This window comes from Tachyglossus aculeatus, unplaced genomic scaffold (genome assembly GCF_015852505.1).
Source record: "Tachyglossus aculeatus isolate mTacAcu1 unplaced genomic scaffold, mTacAcu1.pri scaffold_144_arrow_ctg1, whole genome shotgun sequence".
Classification (NCBI taxonomy): Eukaryota; Metazoa; Chordata; class Mammalia; order Monotremata; family Tachyglossidae; genus Tachyglossus; species Tachyglossus aculeatus.
The window spans coordinates 531,883-548,090 of record NW_024044868.1 but is presented as its reverse complement, the minus strand read 5'-3'; the positions used below and the strand labels follow the sequence as shown (position 1 = coordinate 548,090).

Genomic DNA, 16,208 nt, shown 5'->3' with positions numbered 1-16,208 from the left:
GGGCGGCCTTCATGTCCCAGTTCCTCAGGCTGTAGATGAGGGGGTTCATGGCTGGGGGCATCATGGTGTAGGAGATGGACAACAGCAGGTCCATCCAGGGTCGAGGGGGAATCTGACACGGGCTTGAGTTGGGTGAAGGTTCCGGTCAAGAGGAAGACGATGACGACGGCGAGGTGAGGCAGGCAGGTGGAGAAGGCTTTGGCCCGGCTCTCTTTGGCCGGCATCCTCAGCACGGCCCGGAAGATGCGCACGTACGAGACGACGATGAAGACCATGCAGACGACAACTACAGCTATACCACCAGTGACGGTCACATCGATGACTACGTGGTCCTCGGAACAGGAGATCTTCAGCAGGGAGGGGATGTCACAGAAGAACTGCTGGATGATGTTGGACCCGCAGTAGCTCAGGGAGAAAGTCGAAGCAGAAGATAAGACCGCAAGCATCACCCCTGTGACCCAGGAGGTGGCCGCCATCTTTCCACAGGCCGTGTTGGTCATGATGAGCTTGTACCGCAGGGGGAGGCAGATGGCGGAGTAGCGGTCGTAGGACATCGCCGTGAGGAGGAACATCTCCGAACTACCAAACAGGACCACCAAGAAGATCTGGGCGGCACAGCCCAGGAGGGAGATGGCTCTACGATCGGTCAAGGAGATGACAACAGACTTGGGGACGGTGACGGAGATGTAGCAGAGGTCGACGACGGACAGGTTCCTGAGGAAGAAGTACATGGGGGTGCGGAGGCGCCGGTCGAGGGCGGTGACGGCGACGATGAGGAGATTCCCCGTCAGGGCCGCCAGGTAGACAAGGAGGAACAGCGCGGCGTGGACCAGCTGCAGCTCCCGGACCTCCGAGAAACCCAGCAGGAGGAATTCCTTCACTGTGGAGTTGTTGGGCATTCTCGGGAGGCAGTCCTGACTTTCTGCATGTGATGAGAGAAGAGCCAAAGTTAGAGTCCATTGATGGGATGAGTGAAGGAATTGACAGGACACTCGCTGGTGATTCCCGTCTGGGCTACTGCATCAGCCTTCTCTCTGATCTCCCATCCTCGTGTCTCTCCCCACTTCAATCCATACTTCATGCCGCTGCCCGGATTGTCTTTGTCCAGAAACGCTCTGGGCACGTTACTCCACTCCTCAAAAATCTCCAGTGGCTACCAATCAATCTGCACATCAGGCAGAAACTCCTCACCCTCGGCTTCAAGGCTGTCCATCACCTCGCCCCCTCCTACCTCACCTTCCTTCTCTCCTTCTCCAGCCCACCCCGCACCCTCTGCTCCTCTGCCACTAATCTCCTCACCGTACCTCGTTCTCGCCTGTCCTGCCGTCAACCCCCGGCCCACGTCAAACCCCAGGCCTGGAATGCCCTCCCTCTGCCCATCCGCCAAGCTAGCTCTCTTCCTCCCTTCAAGGCCCTACTGAGAGCTCGCCTCCTCCAGGAGGCCTTCCCAGACTGAGCCCCCTTCCTTCCTCTCCCCCTCGTCCCCCATCCATCCCCTCATCTTACCTCCTTCCCTTCCCCACAGCACCTGTATATATGTATATATGTTTGTACATATTTATAACTCTATTTATTCATTTATCTTACTTGTACAGGGATCACATCTTCTTCCTTTAATGTACTCTCCCAAGTGCAAGTGTACAGTGCTTTGCCCACAGCAGGTGTTCATTTATTCATTCATTCAATCGTATTTATTGAGCACTTACTGTGTGCAGAGCACTGTACTAAGCACTTGGGAAGAACAAGTTGGCAACATATAGAGTCAGTCCCTACTCAACAGTGGGCTCACAGTCTAGAAGGGGGAGACAAAACAAAACATATTAACAAAATAAAATAAATAGAATAATCATGTAGAAATAAAATAAATAGATAGAGTAATAAATATGTACAAACATATATACAGGTGCTGTAGGGAGGGGAACGAGGTAGGGCGGGGGGCATGGGGAGGGAGAGGAGGGGGCTCAGTCTGGGAAGGCCTCCTGGGAAGGTGTTCAGTAGGGACTCTTAATTGGTTGATTAAATGCGCTAATTCATGGCAGGCTTTCCCATCTTTTAAAAACAACTGTATTTCAGACAAGGAAGATCCAATAAACAAGTCAGAGGTGGTCGTACAATTTCCCTGCAGCGACCGATTCAAGCCATCTTACGTTCACAGGTAACTTGAAGACCTGCTCCAACCTCCAGGAAAAATGAAGTTAATGTTAGACTGGTACCTACCCTGCCTCCCTAGCAAACATATTTGGGCACAGTGTTTTCTTGTGCTCTGTTCAATTGAACAATCTTCTGGTAGGCCCTGTATGGCTTAATTTGACGCATCTGCCAAACTAGCTCTCTTCCTCCCTTGAAAGCCCTAGTGGGAGCTCACTTCCTCCAGGAGGCCTTCTCACACTGAGCCCCCTTTATCCTCTCCTCCTCCCCATTGCTCCCCCGGCCCTACCTCCTTTCCCTCCCCACAGCACTTATATATATTTGTACATATTTATTACACTATTTTACTTGTACATATTTACTATTACTATTCTATTAATGATGTGCATATAGCTATAATTATATTTATCCTGACGGTTTTGACACCCGTCCACATGTTTTGTTTTGTTGTCTGTCTCCCCTTTCTAGACTGTGAGCCCGTTGTTGGGTAGGGACCGTCTCTATATGTTGCCGACTTGTACTTCCCAAGTGCTTAGTACAGTGCTCTGCACACAGTAAGCGCTCAATAAATACGATTAAATGAATGAACGAATGAATTACTTTGTTGAACATGAGTGTTCAGATTGATTTGTGCCTCAAAGTTCCACCCTCCTTACAGAGAAACATTATGACCTAGTGGCTACACCACGGGCCTGGGAATCAGAAGGACCTGGGTTCTATTCCCTACTCCATCCCTTGTCGGCTGTGTGACCTTGAGCAAGTCATCCCACTTCTCTGTGCCTCAGTTACCTCATCTATAAAATGGGGATTAAGACTGTGAGCCCCAAGTGGGATAGGGTCTGTGTCCAACCTGATTATCGTCTATCTACCCCAGCGCTTAGTATAGTGTCTGAACAAATACCATTAAAAAAAGATGCCTCCTGTTTTCCCCACACAGCTTTGGTTTGACTCCGAACTATATCGTTTTCACGGAGACACCGATCAAAATCAACCTGTTCAAGTTCCTTTCGTCCTGGAGTCTCTGGGGTGCCAACTATATGGATTGCTTTGAGTCCAACGAGACCATGGGGGTAAGTACTACTGTCAGATGAGGAGAGGGAAGGGAAACCGTGCATGGGGATAAAAAAACTTCCTGCTTTCTAGGTCTGGCTCCACGTGGCAGACAAAAAACAAGGCAAGTGCCTCAACCATAAGTACAGGACGTCGTCTTTTAACCTCTTCCATCACATCAACACCTATGAAGACAACGGATTCCTCATCGTGGACCTGTGCTGCTGGAAAGGCTGTGTATGGTCACTTTTAGGGGCACACACTAGATGCCAGAGGGATCTCAGCTCGACATCGATGCAGTGTGCATAGTGGGTAGAGCCTGGGCCTGGGACTCAGAATAATACTAATAATAATGGCATTTATTACGTGCTTACTATGTGCAAAGCACTGTTCTAAGCACTGGGGAGGTTCCACGGTGATCAGGTTGTCCCATGGGGGGATCATAGTCTTAATCCCCATTTTACAGATGAGCTAACTGAGGCACAGAGAAGTTAAGTGTCTTGCCCAAAGTCACACAGCTGACAATTGGCAGAGCCAGGATTTGAACCCATGCCCTCTGTCTCCAAAGCCTGTGCTCTTTCCACTGAGCCACGCTGCTTCTCAATTAGAACCCAGAAGGACCTGGGTTCTAATCCTGGCCCTGCTGCTTGTCTGCTGCATGACCTTGGGCAAGTCATTTCACTTCTCTGGGCCTCAGTTTCATCACGTGTAAATTGGGGACTAAGACTGTGAGCCCCACATGGGACAGGGACTGTGTCCAACCTGATGCACTTTTATCCACCCCAGCACTTAGTACAGTGACTGACACACAGTGAGCACTTAAAAAATACCACAATTATCATTATTATTTATTAAGTGCCTACTGTGTACACTGTGCTGTGCTAGGTGCTTGCTGGGGTCAGTTAAGTATGCCGCCACCAAATTCACATCCCTTCCAAGAGAGTGTCCTAGTTTTTAGGGAAGCAAAATCAATCACTGGTATTTGTTGAGCGCTTACTCCATGCAGAGCACTGTACTAAGCTCTTGAGAGCATACAGAGCATAGAGAAGCAGCATGGCTCAGTGGAAAGAGCACAGGCTTTGGAGTCAGAGGTCATGGGTTCAAATTCTGGCTCCGTCAATTGTCAGCTGTGTGACTTTGGGCAAGTCACTTAACTTCTCTGGGCCTCAGTTACCTCATCTGTAAAATGGGTATTAAGACTGTGAGCCCCCCATGGAACAACCTGATCCATCCCCCTGTCTTACCTCCTTCCCTTCCCCACAGCACCTGTATATATGTATATATGTTTGTACATATTTATTACTCTATTTATTTATTTATTTATTTATTTATTTTACTTGTACATATCTATTCTAATTATTTCATTTTGTTAATATGTTTGGTTTTGTTCTCTGTCTCCCCCTTCTAGACTGTGAGCCCCTGTTGGGTAGGGACCGTCTCTATATGTTGCCAACTTGTACTTCCCAAGCGCTTAGTACAGTGCTCTGCACACAGTAAGCGCTCAATAAATACGATTGATTGATTGATTAATTGTAACCTCCCCAGCGCTTAGAACAGTACTTTGCACATAGTAAGTGTTAATAAATGCCATCATTATTATTATTATTATACAGTAGTTAGTAGACATGATTCCAGCCCCCAGAGGGGTAGAATATAATTGAGAAAGCACTGGGGGGCTCTGGAAAAATCACCTAGAATCAGTCAATACTATCCCACATGTCAAAAAGGTCCATCCATCAGACAAAGCTGAGCTGGGGTGTGGTAGTTTTGTCTTGATCAATCAATCAGTCTTATTCATTCATTCATTCATATTTGTTGAGCGCTTACTGTGTGCAGAGCACTGTACTAAGCACTTAGCACTGTCACCAAGTGTCCCAAGAGGAACAGAATATGGATGTAATTCTGATATTAGGCATAACAGGAATGTCTAATATCTCTTCAGAGAAGATAGGCATTTCCTGAAGATGAACATCTGAGAAAGTGATGATGATGCAATGTTTGCTAAGCATTTTTGTGCCAAACACTGTGCTAAATAATAAATGACATTAAATGATGAGGGTACTTTTATGGCATTTATTAAGCACTTACTATGTGCAAAGCACTGTTCTAAGCGCTGGGGAGGTTACAACGTGATCAGGTTGTTCTACGGGGGGCTCACAATCTTAATCCCCATTTTACAGATGAGGTAACTGAGGCCCAGAGAAGTTAAGTGACTTGCCCAAAGTCACACAGCTGATAATTGGCAGAGTTGGGATTTGAACCCATGACCTCTGACTCCAAAGCCCGTGCTCTTTTCCACTGAGCCACTCTGCTTCTCACTTGTTACGCTTGTTAAGCGCTTACCATGGGCCAAGACCTGTTCTAAGCACTGGGGTATATACAAGTTAATCAGTTTGAACACAGTCCCTGTCACACATGGGGCTCACGTTCTTTTCCCCATTTCACAGATGAGGTAACTCAGGCCCACAGAAGTGAAAGGACTTGCTCAAGATTACTTAGTGGACATGTGGCGGAGCCAGGATTAGAAACGAGGTCCTTCTGGCTCCCAGGCCCATGGCTCTATCCACTAAACCACACTGCTTCCCTAAACCCTGGGGTAAATACCATCCAAACAGTTTAGACACAGTCTATATCTCACCTGGGACTCACGGTCTAGTGTGGCAGGGAAGGAAAACAGATACTTCATCCCATTTTACAGATGAGAAGACTGACACAGCAAAGTTAAGTGATTGCCTAAGGTCATACAGCACGGTAGACCTGGGATCATAACCCAAAGCTTGTAAAACTTCTTGCACTTTAAAACTTCCAAGTAAGTTTTCTTCCCAAGCTGTGCAGAAGGAACCAGCAGTCCCCCCACCTGTAATAGAGAAGCAGGGTGGCTCAGTGGAAAGAACACAGACTTGGGAGTCAGAGGTCGTGAGTTCTAATCCCAGCTCTGCCACTTATCAACTGTGTGACTTTGGGCAATTCACTTAACTTCTCTGTGCCGGTTATCTCATCTGTAAAATGGACATTAAGACTATGAGCCTCACATGGGACAACCTGATTACCTTGTGTCCACCCTAGCACTTAGAACAGTGTTTTGCACATAGTAAGCGCTTAACAAATGCCATACTTATTATTAATAGAAGTTTCCCTGTTGGGAAGGAAGAACTGAACACCTCCCATTTAAAACGCCAGTGGCCATCGCTTGCCAGTTCCCCGTACAGGGCTGTGCTCACTCTCGTCTTTTCTCTTCCTCTGCAGGTTTGAGTTCGTTTACAATTATTTGTACTTAGCCAATTTACGTGAGACCTGGGAAGAGGTGAAGAGAAATGCCAAAAAGGCTCCCCAGCCCGAAGTGAGGCAATACATCCTCTTTGTGAATATCACCAAAGTAAGCCGGCCCCCAGGGCCATGCCCACTGCAAGGGTCATCCCACCTATAGCACCCTGCCAGGGGAGACTTCAGGCTGGCCCCTCTTGGCCGGCACAACCCCATGGTGCCCATCATGGGTTCTAATCCTGACTCCGCTGCTTGTCAGCTGTGTGACTTTAGGTAGGTCACTTAACATCTCTGTGCCTGTTACCTCATCTGTAAAATGGGGATGAAGACCGTGAGCCCCACGTGGGATGACCTGATCACCTTGTATCCATCCCAGTGCTTAGAACAGTGCTTCGCACAGAGTAAGTGCTTAACAAACGCCATCATCATTATTATTATTATCTGGGCCTGGAGGTCTGGCAGGGAGGGGGAGCAGCATCGCTCAGTGGAAAGGGCACAGGCTTGGGAGCCAGAGGTCATGGGTTCTAATTCCAGCTCTGCCACTTGTCAGCTGTGTAACTTTGGGCAAGTCACTTCACTTCTCTGGGCCTCAGCTACCTCATCTGTAAAATGGGGGTTAAGACTGTGAGCCCCACGTGGGACAACCTGATCGATTACCTTGTATCGCCCCCTGTGCTTAGAACAGTGCTTCACACATAGTAAGCACTTAACAAATGCAATTATTATTATTAGGGCCTCATTGGGGTGGGAACAGGGAGGGAGAGATCTGCTGAGGGCATAAAAGACTGGTGTTCCCTAGGAGATGAACCCAGGGAGGTCAGCACAGACAGAAAAGCGGTTTGTTCTCAAGTTTAGGGAAGAGAGCCAGCAGACACCGCTGAGAGCCGGGCTGGACTACAGCCTTTTCCTTTTGGCTTTCTTCTCTCCAAGCAACAACGGGGTTTTCAGTCGCGTCAGCGGAATCCAGCGAGATTAAGATGTAAGAGAAGCCGTGTCAGGGAGTGGAAAGATGATGGGTCTGGGAGTCGAGAGGACGTGGGTTCTAATTGTGGCTCCACCAAATGTCTGTTGTGTGACCTTAGGCAAGCCACTTAACTTCTCTGGGCCTCAGTGACCTCATCTGTAAAATAGGGATTAAGACTGTGAGCCCCGTGTCGTGTGGGACAGGGACTGTGTCCAACTTGATTACCTTCTATCTAACCCAGTACTTAGTACTGTGCTTGGCACATAGTAAGCACTTAACAGTTACTATAGTTATTATTACTAAATTACAGTGGACCCCATTAAGCACTTCAGTGCCAACAGGGTACTGGACACTGTACTAAGCACTGGGGAGAGGGTCAGCTCTCGTCACAAGCCTGGGAGTCAGAAGGTCATGGGTTCTAATACAGGCTCCGCCACTTGTCTGCTGTGTGACCTTGGGCAAGTCACTTCACTTCTCTGTGTCTCAGTGACCTCATCTGTAAAATGGGGATTGAGACTGTGGAGACCCATGGAGGACAGGACTGTGCCCAGCCCAATTTGCTTCTATCCACCCCAGCACTTAATACAGTGCCTGGCACACAAGTAAGTGCTAAACAGATGCCACAATTATTATTATTATTATTATTTTTGTTATCACAACACCCTAGGACTCTCATTCTGTTTAGCTTTGCCCCTGCCTTATGATTTTGTTGCTTCACCATTTGTGTCCAAAGTTTACCACTTCCTGCCTTTATTCTTAGAACATGCTACTCAGGACTGGCTTCTCCTTAAATTGTGAGACCCATGTGGGGCAGAAACTTTGTCCAGCCTGATTAAATTGTATTTACCCCAGCACTTTAAACAGTGCTTGACACATAGTAAGCACTGAAATACCATACTTATAATAATAATAGTAATTATTACTATCATTATGTGATCCTTGAGGCAGGAGGAAGGGCCTGGGCTTAATTCTCACTAGCTTGTTTATCCCCAGGGCTTAATTCAGTGCTTTATATGTCAAAAATGCTTAATAAATACTATTATTACTGTTTTATATTTATATATTAATGCACAAACTTATATTTAGTTATGGCAGAGCTGACATTTAGACAAGACAGTAAAGTTGGGTGCCGACAGCCAATCAATCAACCAGATTGAGTGTTTAGTGTTTGCAGAGCACTGTCTTTGAGAGTTTGGGAGAGTAGAACAGTGCTTTGCACATAGTAAGAGCTTAATAAATGCCATAATTATTATTATTATTATTATTATTATTATTATTATTATTATTATTACAGTATAACAGTGTAACAGAGTTGGTAGACATGTTTCCAGCCCATGACAAGCTTATAATCTAGAGGGGGAAACAGATATTAATATAAATATATTATGGATGTGTCGAGGCTAACGCCAGGGTTATAGGCTTGTGAGACAGGAAGGATGGTGATGCCATCCAGAGTGATGGGAAAATCAGAGGGAAAACAGGGTTTGGGTGGGAATACTTTGCTTTGTACATGTTAAGTGGGTGGGACTTAAGGCAGGAGGAAATGCAAGACTGCAGAGAGGGAGAGAGAACAGGGTTAGAGATGTCCATCTGGGAATCATCTGCATAGGGGTGGTAGTTGAAGCCATAAGAACAAATGAGCTCTCCAAGGGAGTGCGTATAGATTAGAGAACAGAAGCAGACCCAGAACTGAACCTTGATGATCTCCAACAGTTAGGAGGTGCGAGACAGGAAAGAAGCCTGCGAAAGAGACTTAGAATGAGTGTCCAGAGAGATAGGAGGAAAACCAGGAGAGGGCAGTGTCATGTGAAGCCAAAGTTGGATAATGTTTCCAGGAGAAGGGGGTGGCCAAAAGTGTCAAAGGCAGCTGAGAAGTCGAGGAGGATTAGGATGGAGTAAAAGCCATTGGATTTGGCAAGGAGGAGATCATTCGTGTCCTTTGGAGTGAAGTGGATGGAAGCCAGATTGGAGGGGGTCGAGGATATAATTGGAGGAGAGGAACTTGAGACAGTGGATGTAGATAACTCGCTCAAGGAGTTTGGAGCTGTGGGGGTCAATGGAGGGTTTTGTTTTTTTTAAGGGGAGATAGTATATTTTGAAAGCAGTGGGGAAGAAGTAATTGGAGAGCAAATAGCTTAAGATGGTGGTCAGGGAGGGGGCAAGTGTTTTAAGGTGCAAAGGGATGATGTTGGTTACGGAGGGGGGAGTGGATTTTGAGAGAAGGCATATTTCCTCTTGAGATACTGTGGGGAAAGCTATGAGAGTCGAAGAAGGAGCAGGAGATGGGAGGGGTTGGAGAGGAGCAGGGAAAACTTTAAGGAGGTCAGGTCTAATAGTTTCTATTTTCTCAATAAAGCCAACTTTGGAAGGGAGAGCAGGGTCAGGATCTCAAGAGTCAACACCGCTGGCTTCATTTCCATTTGTCTTCCTTAAGCTGTGACCAAAGGGCTACAAAGAGAAATTTCTCCAGGGCCTGGCAGCCCCCAAGTCTGCATTCTCCAGCCTGGTCCCTCAGTTAAGTTTCTAGGAATCTCACCCCTCCTCTCTCTCACTCAGCTGGTACTGGGAATCTTCTCCACCCAGCATATGGGAACAATAAATAAACAATAAATGGAAAGGCAGCCATACTTTGAGGAAGACGTTGATCAGAATTTAATGAGAAAGCTTTCTCAGAGAGGAGTGGCCAGGCAATGACATAGGCCCGCCCACGGGGGAGGATTCACAGTCACCGCGTTGGGCCCAGCAGTGTGCCTGGAGGCCAGAGGAAAACCCCAGTCTTTAGGTGACCGCTCGGATAGCCTAGGCCCCGCTTCCTCCTAGCAGGCTCCATTTTAGCCATGCTAGAACGGAGATACCAAGGAGAGCGATGATCCCACTCTGCTTTCCGTTTTCTCCCGGTCCTAGGCCGACACGGGCAAGAACCTCGTCAGTCTCCCCCACACCACAGCCGCGGCCATCCTGTGCAGCAACGAGACCATCTGGCTGGAGCCGGAAGTGCTCTTCTCTGGCCCCCGACAAGGTTAGGACAGGAGCGAACAACCCTGCTCAGCTCCCTCCGGCCTTCCCATGGTATCGAATGTATCAGGGAGGTGGGGACCCGTCTCTCTGGGTCCACAGAGTCAGGGACCTGAGTAATAATCCCGGTTATGTCACTCACCTGCAGTATGATTATGTGCCACTCACTTTCTTTCTCTGTGCCTCAGTTTCCTCATCTGCAAATTGGGGCTTAAATACCTGTTCTCCCTCCTTCTTAGACGGTAAGCCTGTTTGATTGTATTGTATCTATTATTATTATCGTTATTGTTCTGGGGGACAGGGTAGAGGGACAAAGCAACAGGGCAAATTCAATTAAGCTCACTATTCATTGTATCTATTATTATTATCGTTATTGTTCAGGGGGACAGGGTAGAGGGACAAAGCAACAGGGCAAATTCAATTAAGCTCACTATCCACCCAAGAAGGAAACTGGAAATTTCATGCAGAAGACAAGGAAGTCTCCACGTGAGGATGTCAGTTTTAATCTGGGGGATGGGGTGGGAGAAGGGTGACACCCACTCTCTTTGCAGCCTTTGAGTTTCCTCAAATCAACTACCAGAAATACAGCGGGAAACCTTACACGTACACCTACGGGCTTGGCCTGAATCGCTTTGTCCCGGACAGGGTAAGTCCTTGAACTTCAAGCGCTTAGTACAGTGACCTGCACACGGTAAGCCTTCAGTAAATACAACCCCATTCTCTCTCCCACGTGGGCAGCTCTGTAAACTAAACGTCAAAACAAAAGCCGCTTGGGTGTGGCAGGTGCCCGACTCTTACCCGTCAGAGCCCATCTTCGTTTCTCACCCGGATGCTCTTGAAGAAGACGATGGTAAGAGGCCAGTGTCGGAATGTTCCTTCGTGCATTCATCCGGTTGGATTTATTGAGTGCTTACTGTGTGCAGAGCACTGTTTTTCTTGGCCAGCCCCGTCCTCGAAGCTGGCTCCCTGCCACCTCCCTGCCCATTGGCATCTCTTGGAATTGCACTAATGGGAAGGAGAGAGAGAGACAGAATGCCAACAGGAAGGTGGAAACCAATGGGATTTGGCTATGGGAGCTTGGCTCTGTTCCAAGATTAACTCTTCCAAAAGTAAGCGAGAGAATTGACCTGCAAAGATTCAGCCTTGAGTGATTTGGGTATGGTTGTCTTAGTTCAGGGCCTTCTCTGAGCTCCTTTGACAAAGCCTGCGAACCCTGGCCCTTTCCCCACTCCTTGGGCTGGGGTGATGTTTGGGAGGGTCAGGTCTGATCCAAATTCTCTGGCCTCCTCCTCCCTGGCTTTGTGACCATTTGTCTGCAGGCTCTTCTTAGCCCTGAGGCAACTGTGCTACTTCACTCTGCCACTTACTTCTTGGCTCAAGATTAGAGGTCTCTGCTAGGGCAGCAAGGATGACCCCCCTACCCCTCCTCAGTGACCACCTGACCTCACTAAAGCAGCAGCTCAGTGGAGCTATGTAATCAGGGACCTGGGGCAGACAGGCTGGACTGGTATTAAAATAAGAGCCTCTCAACTTCCCCCCTGAAAGCACAATTCCTCCTAACTCCCGTCAGTTAGTCAGGGTGTTTTCACATCCAATCGTGTTCAATAAGTAGCATCGGATGGAAAGGAAGACTTGTTTGGCTGCTGTTTCCTTCCCACCCTGCAGTTCTAAGACGGGTCTGGCCTCCCCCCACTCTCCACCAGGGTGAGGGACTTAGGGACTTGGACTGTGTCCAACACAATTTGTTTGTATCGACCCCTACACTCAGTATGGTGCCTGACACATAGTAAAGCTTAACAAACACCACGGTTATTCTTATTATTGTAATTATTGTTAAGAAGGGTTGTTTCCGATGTGGCTACTAGTCCAGACTTCCCCCCAATTCAGGAGCAATTCCTCCTCTCATCACAAGAGGTCTGTACAGGCCACAAGGCCACAAAGCTGTCAAGGAATTGGGCGGGTTGGGGGTAGGGTTTCTAACTGTGATCTCCCTGTATCTTCCCTCGTGAGGAGTGGTCCTGAGCGTGGTGGTGAACTCCGGCCCGGACCAGAAGCCTGCTTACCTTCTCATCCTCAATGCCAAAGACATGAGCGAAGTGGCCCGGGTGGAGGTGGAGATTAACATTCCCGTTACCTTCCATGGCCTCTTCAGGAAGTCGTGACCGCTCGCCTTCCAGTTACATGTTTCCCTCATAGAGCTCTGAGGCTGGGGAGACACCCATGCAACCATGTCCTTCCCCACACTCAGAAAAGCTAGGGTCCACACGTCGGGGGCCGGAACGGGAAGAAAACACCTGGAAACCACCTTAAACTCTGGAGCAGGTGGAAGATGAGATGCAAGTGGCTATCAATCAATCAGTTGTATTTACTGGGAAGCAGCAAGGCCTAGTGGATGGCGCACAGGCCTAGGAGTCAGAAGGACCTGTGTTCTAATCCCAGCTTCACCGCTTGTCTGCTGTGTGAACTTGGGCAAGTCAATTAATTTATCAGCTGTAAAGTGGGAATTAAGAGTTTGAGCCCCATGTGCGAAAGATACTGTGTCCAACCTGATTAGCTCGTGTCTACCAGTGCTTAGCAAAGTGCTTGACACAAAATAAGCACTTAACAAATACCATCATTATTATTATTGTGCTTGCTATGTGCAGAGCACTATACTAAGGGTTTGGGAGAGTACAGTAGAACAGACACATTCCCTACCCATGTCTAGCTTACAGTCTAGAGGAGTATTGCACGATCAGAGCCCAGTTGGACTCCAGAGGGGATAGGACCCACCCCAGCTAAACCCGATTCTCCCACCCCCAAATCTTGCACAAGCAACTAAGTCCCCCAAAAACATGCTGGCATTGTCATTAAATTTTCTGCCTCCTCTCCATTCTGGGATGGTCATTTGCTGAGGAGATGCTTACTGATTCCCCTGCCTGGGCCAGGGTCTCTCTGCCTTTCAAAGCTTCCATTCATTCATTCATTCATTCAATTGTATTTATTGAGCGCTTACTGTGTGCAGAGCACTGTACTAAGCGCTTGGGAAGTACAAGTTGGCAACATATGTCAAAGCTCCCTCTCCCCCTGTGGCTTGTTTGCAACTTGTTGCCAGAGACCAGCCTAGAAGGAATGGGCCTGTTTATTGCTATATAGTACTCTCTCAAGCACTTAGTACAGCGCTCTGCACACAATAAGTGCTCAGTAAGTATGATTGTAGCATTCTTAGCATTCACAGCTATCCTCTTCTTCCCTGGGGCTGTCTAATTATGTTAAGTAGCGGCAAGGTTGAAGTCTGGTGAATTGTCAACCTGAGAATTGGGGGTTCTCGGGGTGGCTGGGGTGGGGAGAGAAAACTGCTGCTTCTTTGGTTTGGTGATTCCCAGGCACCTGCCTTGACTGACTGTGTAAGGGTCATGACAGAGATTTTATAAAGGTATCAGAGTTCCGTTTTTAAAAGCGGTAATGCAAGTCAGCAAAGCTAAGCTTCCACCGAACAGTCCCTTGCACTTGGGGTTCGACTGCTAATCTGAGCAACACTTGTACACTGAGGCTGTAAAGTTTTAGCACCATATATATTGAAGGTGGGGAAACATAGGAACGGTGCCCAGTCTGCCTAGAGTGATGACTTACAAAAAATCTGGATCCAGCCTTGGTTTCAAGATAGCTGCTAAATAGATCCAGCTGGATGCAGGGACTGACCCCACTGCTGCCATTGTCCCCCCTACTTCAAGGAGACCTGCATCCTAAAAGCCAAGGTGGAGCTAAATCTCTCCCTGCCCTCAGAGCAATGAAGTCTTAATATTCATTCATTCATTCAATCATATTTATTGAGCGCTTACTGTGTGCACAGCACAGTACTAAGCGCTTGGGAAGTACAGGTCGGCAATAATACTAGCAGTGTTATTAAATGCTTACTAGGAGTCAAGTATACAACATACAACAGTACATTCATTCGATTGCATTTATTGAGCACTTACTGTGTGCAGAGCACTGTTCTAAGTGCTTGGAAAGTACAATTCAGCAATAGAGACAATCCCTGCCCACAACGGGCTCACAGTCTAGAAGGGGCGAGACAGGCATCGAAACAAGTAAACAGGCATCAATATAAACAAATAGAATTATAGATACATGCACATTAATATAAATAAATAGAATTATAAATAGGTACATATATACACAGGTGCTGGGGGGAGGGGGTAGAGCAAAGGGAGCGAGTTGGGGCAGTGGGAGGAAGAGCAGAGGAAAGGGGGGATTAGTCTGGGAAGGCCTCCTGGAGGAGGTGAGCTTTGAATGGCTTTGAAGGGGGGAAGTGTGATTGTTAGGCAGATTTGAGGAAGAAGGGCACTCCAGGCCAGAGGTAGGAGGCAGGACAGGTGAGAAAGAGGCACAGTGATAAGGTTAGCACTGGAGGAGCAGAGAGTGTGGGCTGAGATGTAGAAGGAGAGAAGGGAGGTGAAATAAGAAGGGGCAAGGTGATGGAGAGCTTTGAAGCCGATTATGAGGAACGTTTGCTTGGTAAGGAGGTTGAGAGACAACCATTGGAGATTTATGAGGAGGTAATGACATGCCCAGAGCGTTTCTGTAGAAGGATAATCCGGGTAGCAAAGTGAAGTATGGACTGAAGTGGGGAGAGACAGGAGGTTGGCAGATGAGAAAGGATGCTGATATTGAGAAGCAGTGTGATCTAGTGGATAGATCTCAGGGAGTCAGGAGCACCTGGGTTCTAGTTCCACCACTGCTGTTTGTCTGCTTGGTGACCTTGGGCAAGTGACTTAACTTCTCTGGGCCTGAGTTACCTCATCTGTAAAGTGGTGATTAAGACTGTCAGCCCCACTTGGAACAGGGACTGTGTCCAACCTGATTACCTTATATCTACCCCAGCGCTTGGCATAGAGGTAAGTGCTTAACTAATGCCATTAAAACAAAACAAAAAAAAAAACAAAGAACATATTCAAGTTGGACAGGGATTAAGCTGGAGGGAAAACAGGTACTGAATTTCCATTTTACAAATGAGGAAATGAAGGCCTAGAAAAGTCAAAAGGCTTGCCCCAGGTCACCAAAGAGGGCAAGTGGTAGAGCGGGAATTGGAACCCAGGACCGCAGGCTCCCATTCTTGTGCTCTTTCTACTAGGCCACGCTCCTTCTCAGCAGTGGGTGGATCATGGCCTCAGAACTTGGAGTTAGAGCCCAGCTCTTCAAATACCCTGACCTAAGGCCCAGAGTGCAGTGGAGGAGGAAACAAGGATGGATGGGGCAGGAGCCAGACCAGCAGGCCGGTCCCAGAAACTGTCCCAGAGGAGCAGGCTCTGTGCTCTTCTTCAAACTCTCCTCCCACTGTCATCCTCCACTTTCAGAAAGGGGAGACACAGCCAGTTTAAAGCAACAGTCCAGAAGCCACATCAGGCTGCAGCTGGCTCTCTGAGAAAGCGCAATGACCCTGGGCGAGGAGGTTCAGGGCAGGGGCAGGGCAGCTATTGCCATTGGCCATAGGTACTGCCCTCGTGGGCCCCCAACTTTCCTCACCTCCCTCCTCAACCAGCAGGCTCAGGGAGTCAGGGGTAGGGGAGAGAGTGGATGGGGCTCTGATGTTCCAATAGAAGTTTCTCTGGCCGAGGCCGTGACCCCACTTGGTGTCCCTCCATTTCCTGTGAGGCAGGATACAGGCCCCAAACGTCTGGGGGCCCTGAGGTGTGGTGAATTGGATGTTGCCGCCAGCCCGGGCCGGGCCCGATGCTAGACAGCGTGGCTCAGTGGAAAGAGCCCGGGCTTTGAAGTCAGAGGTCAT

The 16,208-nt window shown here is 48.1% G+C and overlaps 1 protein-coding gene across 1 annotated transcript; it reads left to right on the top strand.

Moving 5' to 3' along the window:
- Window positions 1-243: 243 nt before the first annotated feature.
- On the top strand, window positions 244-12,732 carry LOC119923102 (retinoid isomerohydrolase-like). Its single transcript, XM_038742647.1, has 9 exons — window positions 244-303; window positions 2,040-2,155; window positions 3,086-3,218; window positions 3,292-3,440; window positions 6,445-6,574; window positions 10,331-10,445; window positions 10,993-11,087; window positions 11,180-11,291; window positions 12,452-12,732. Exons 1-9 carry the CDS (start codon window positions 244-246, stop codon window positions 12,601-12,603), a joined length of 1,062 nt encoding a protein of 353 aa, XP_038598575.1. The 3' UTR covers window positions 12,604-12,732.
- Window positions 12,733-16,208: the final 3,476 nt, after the last annotated feature.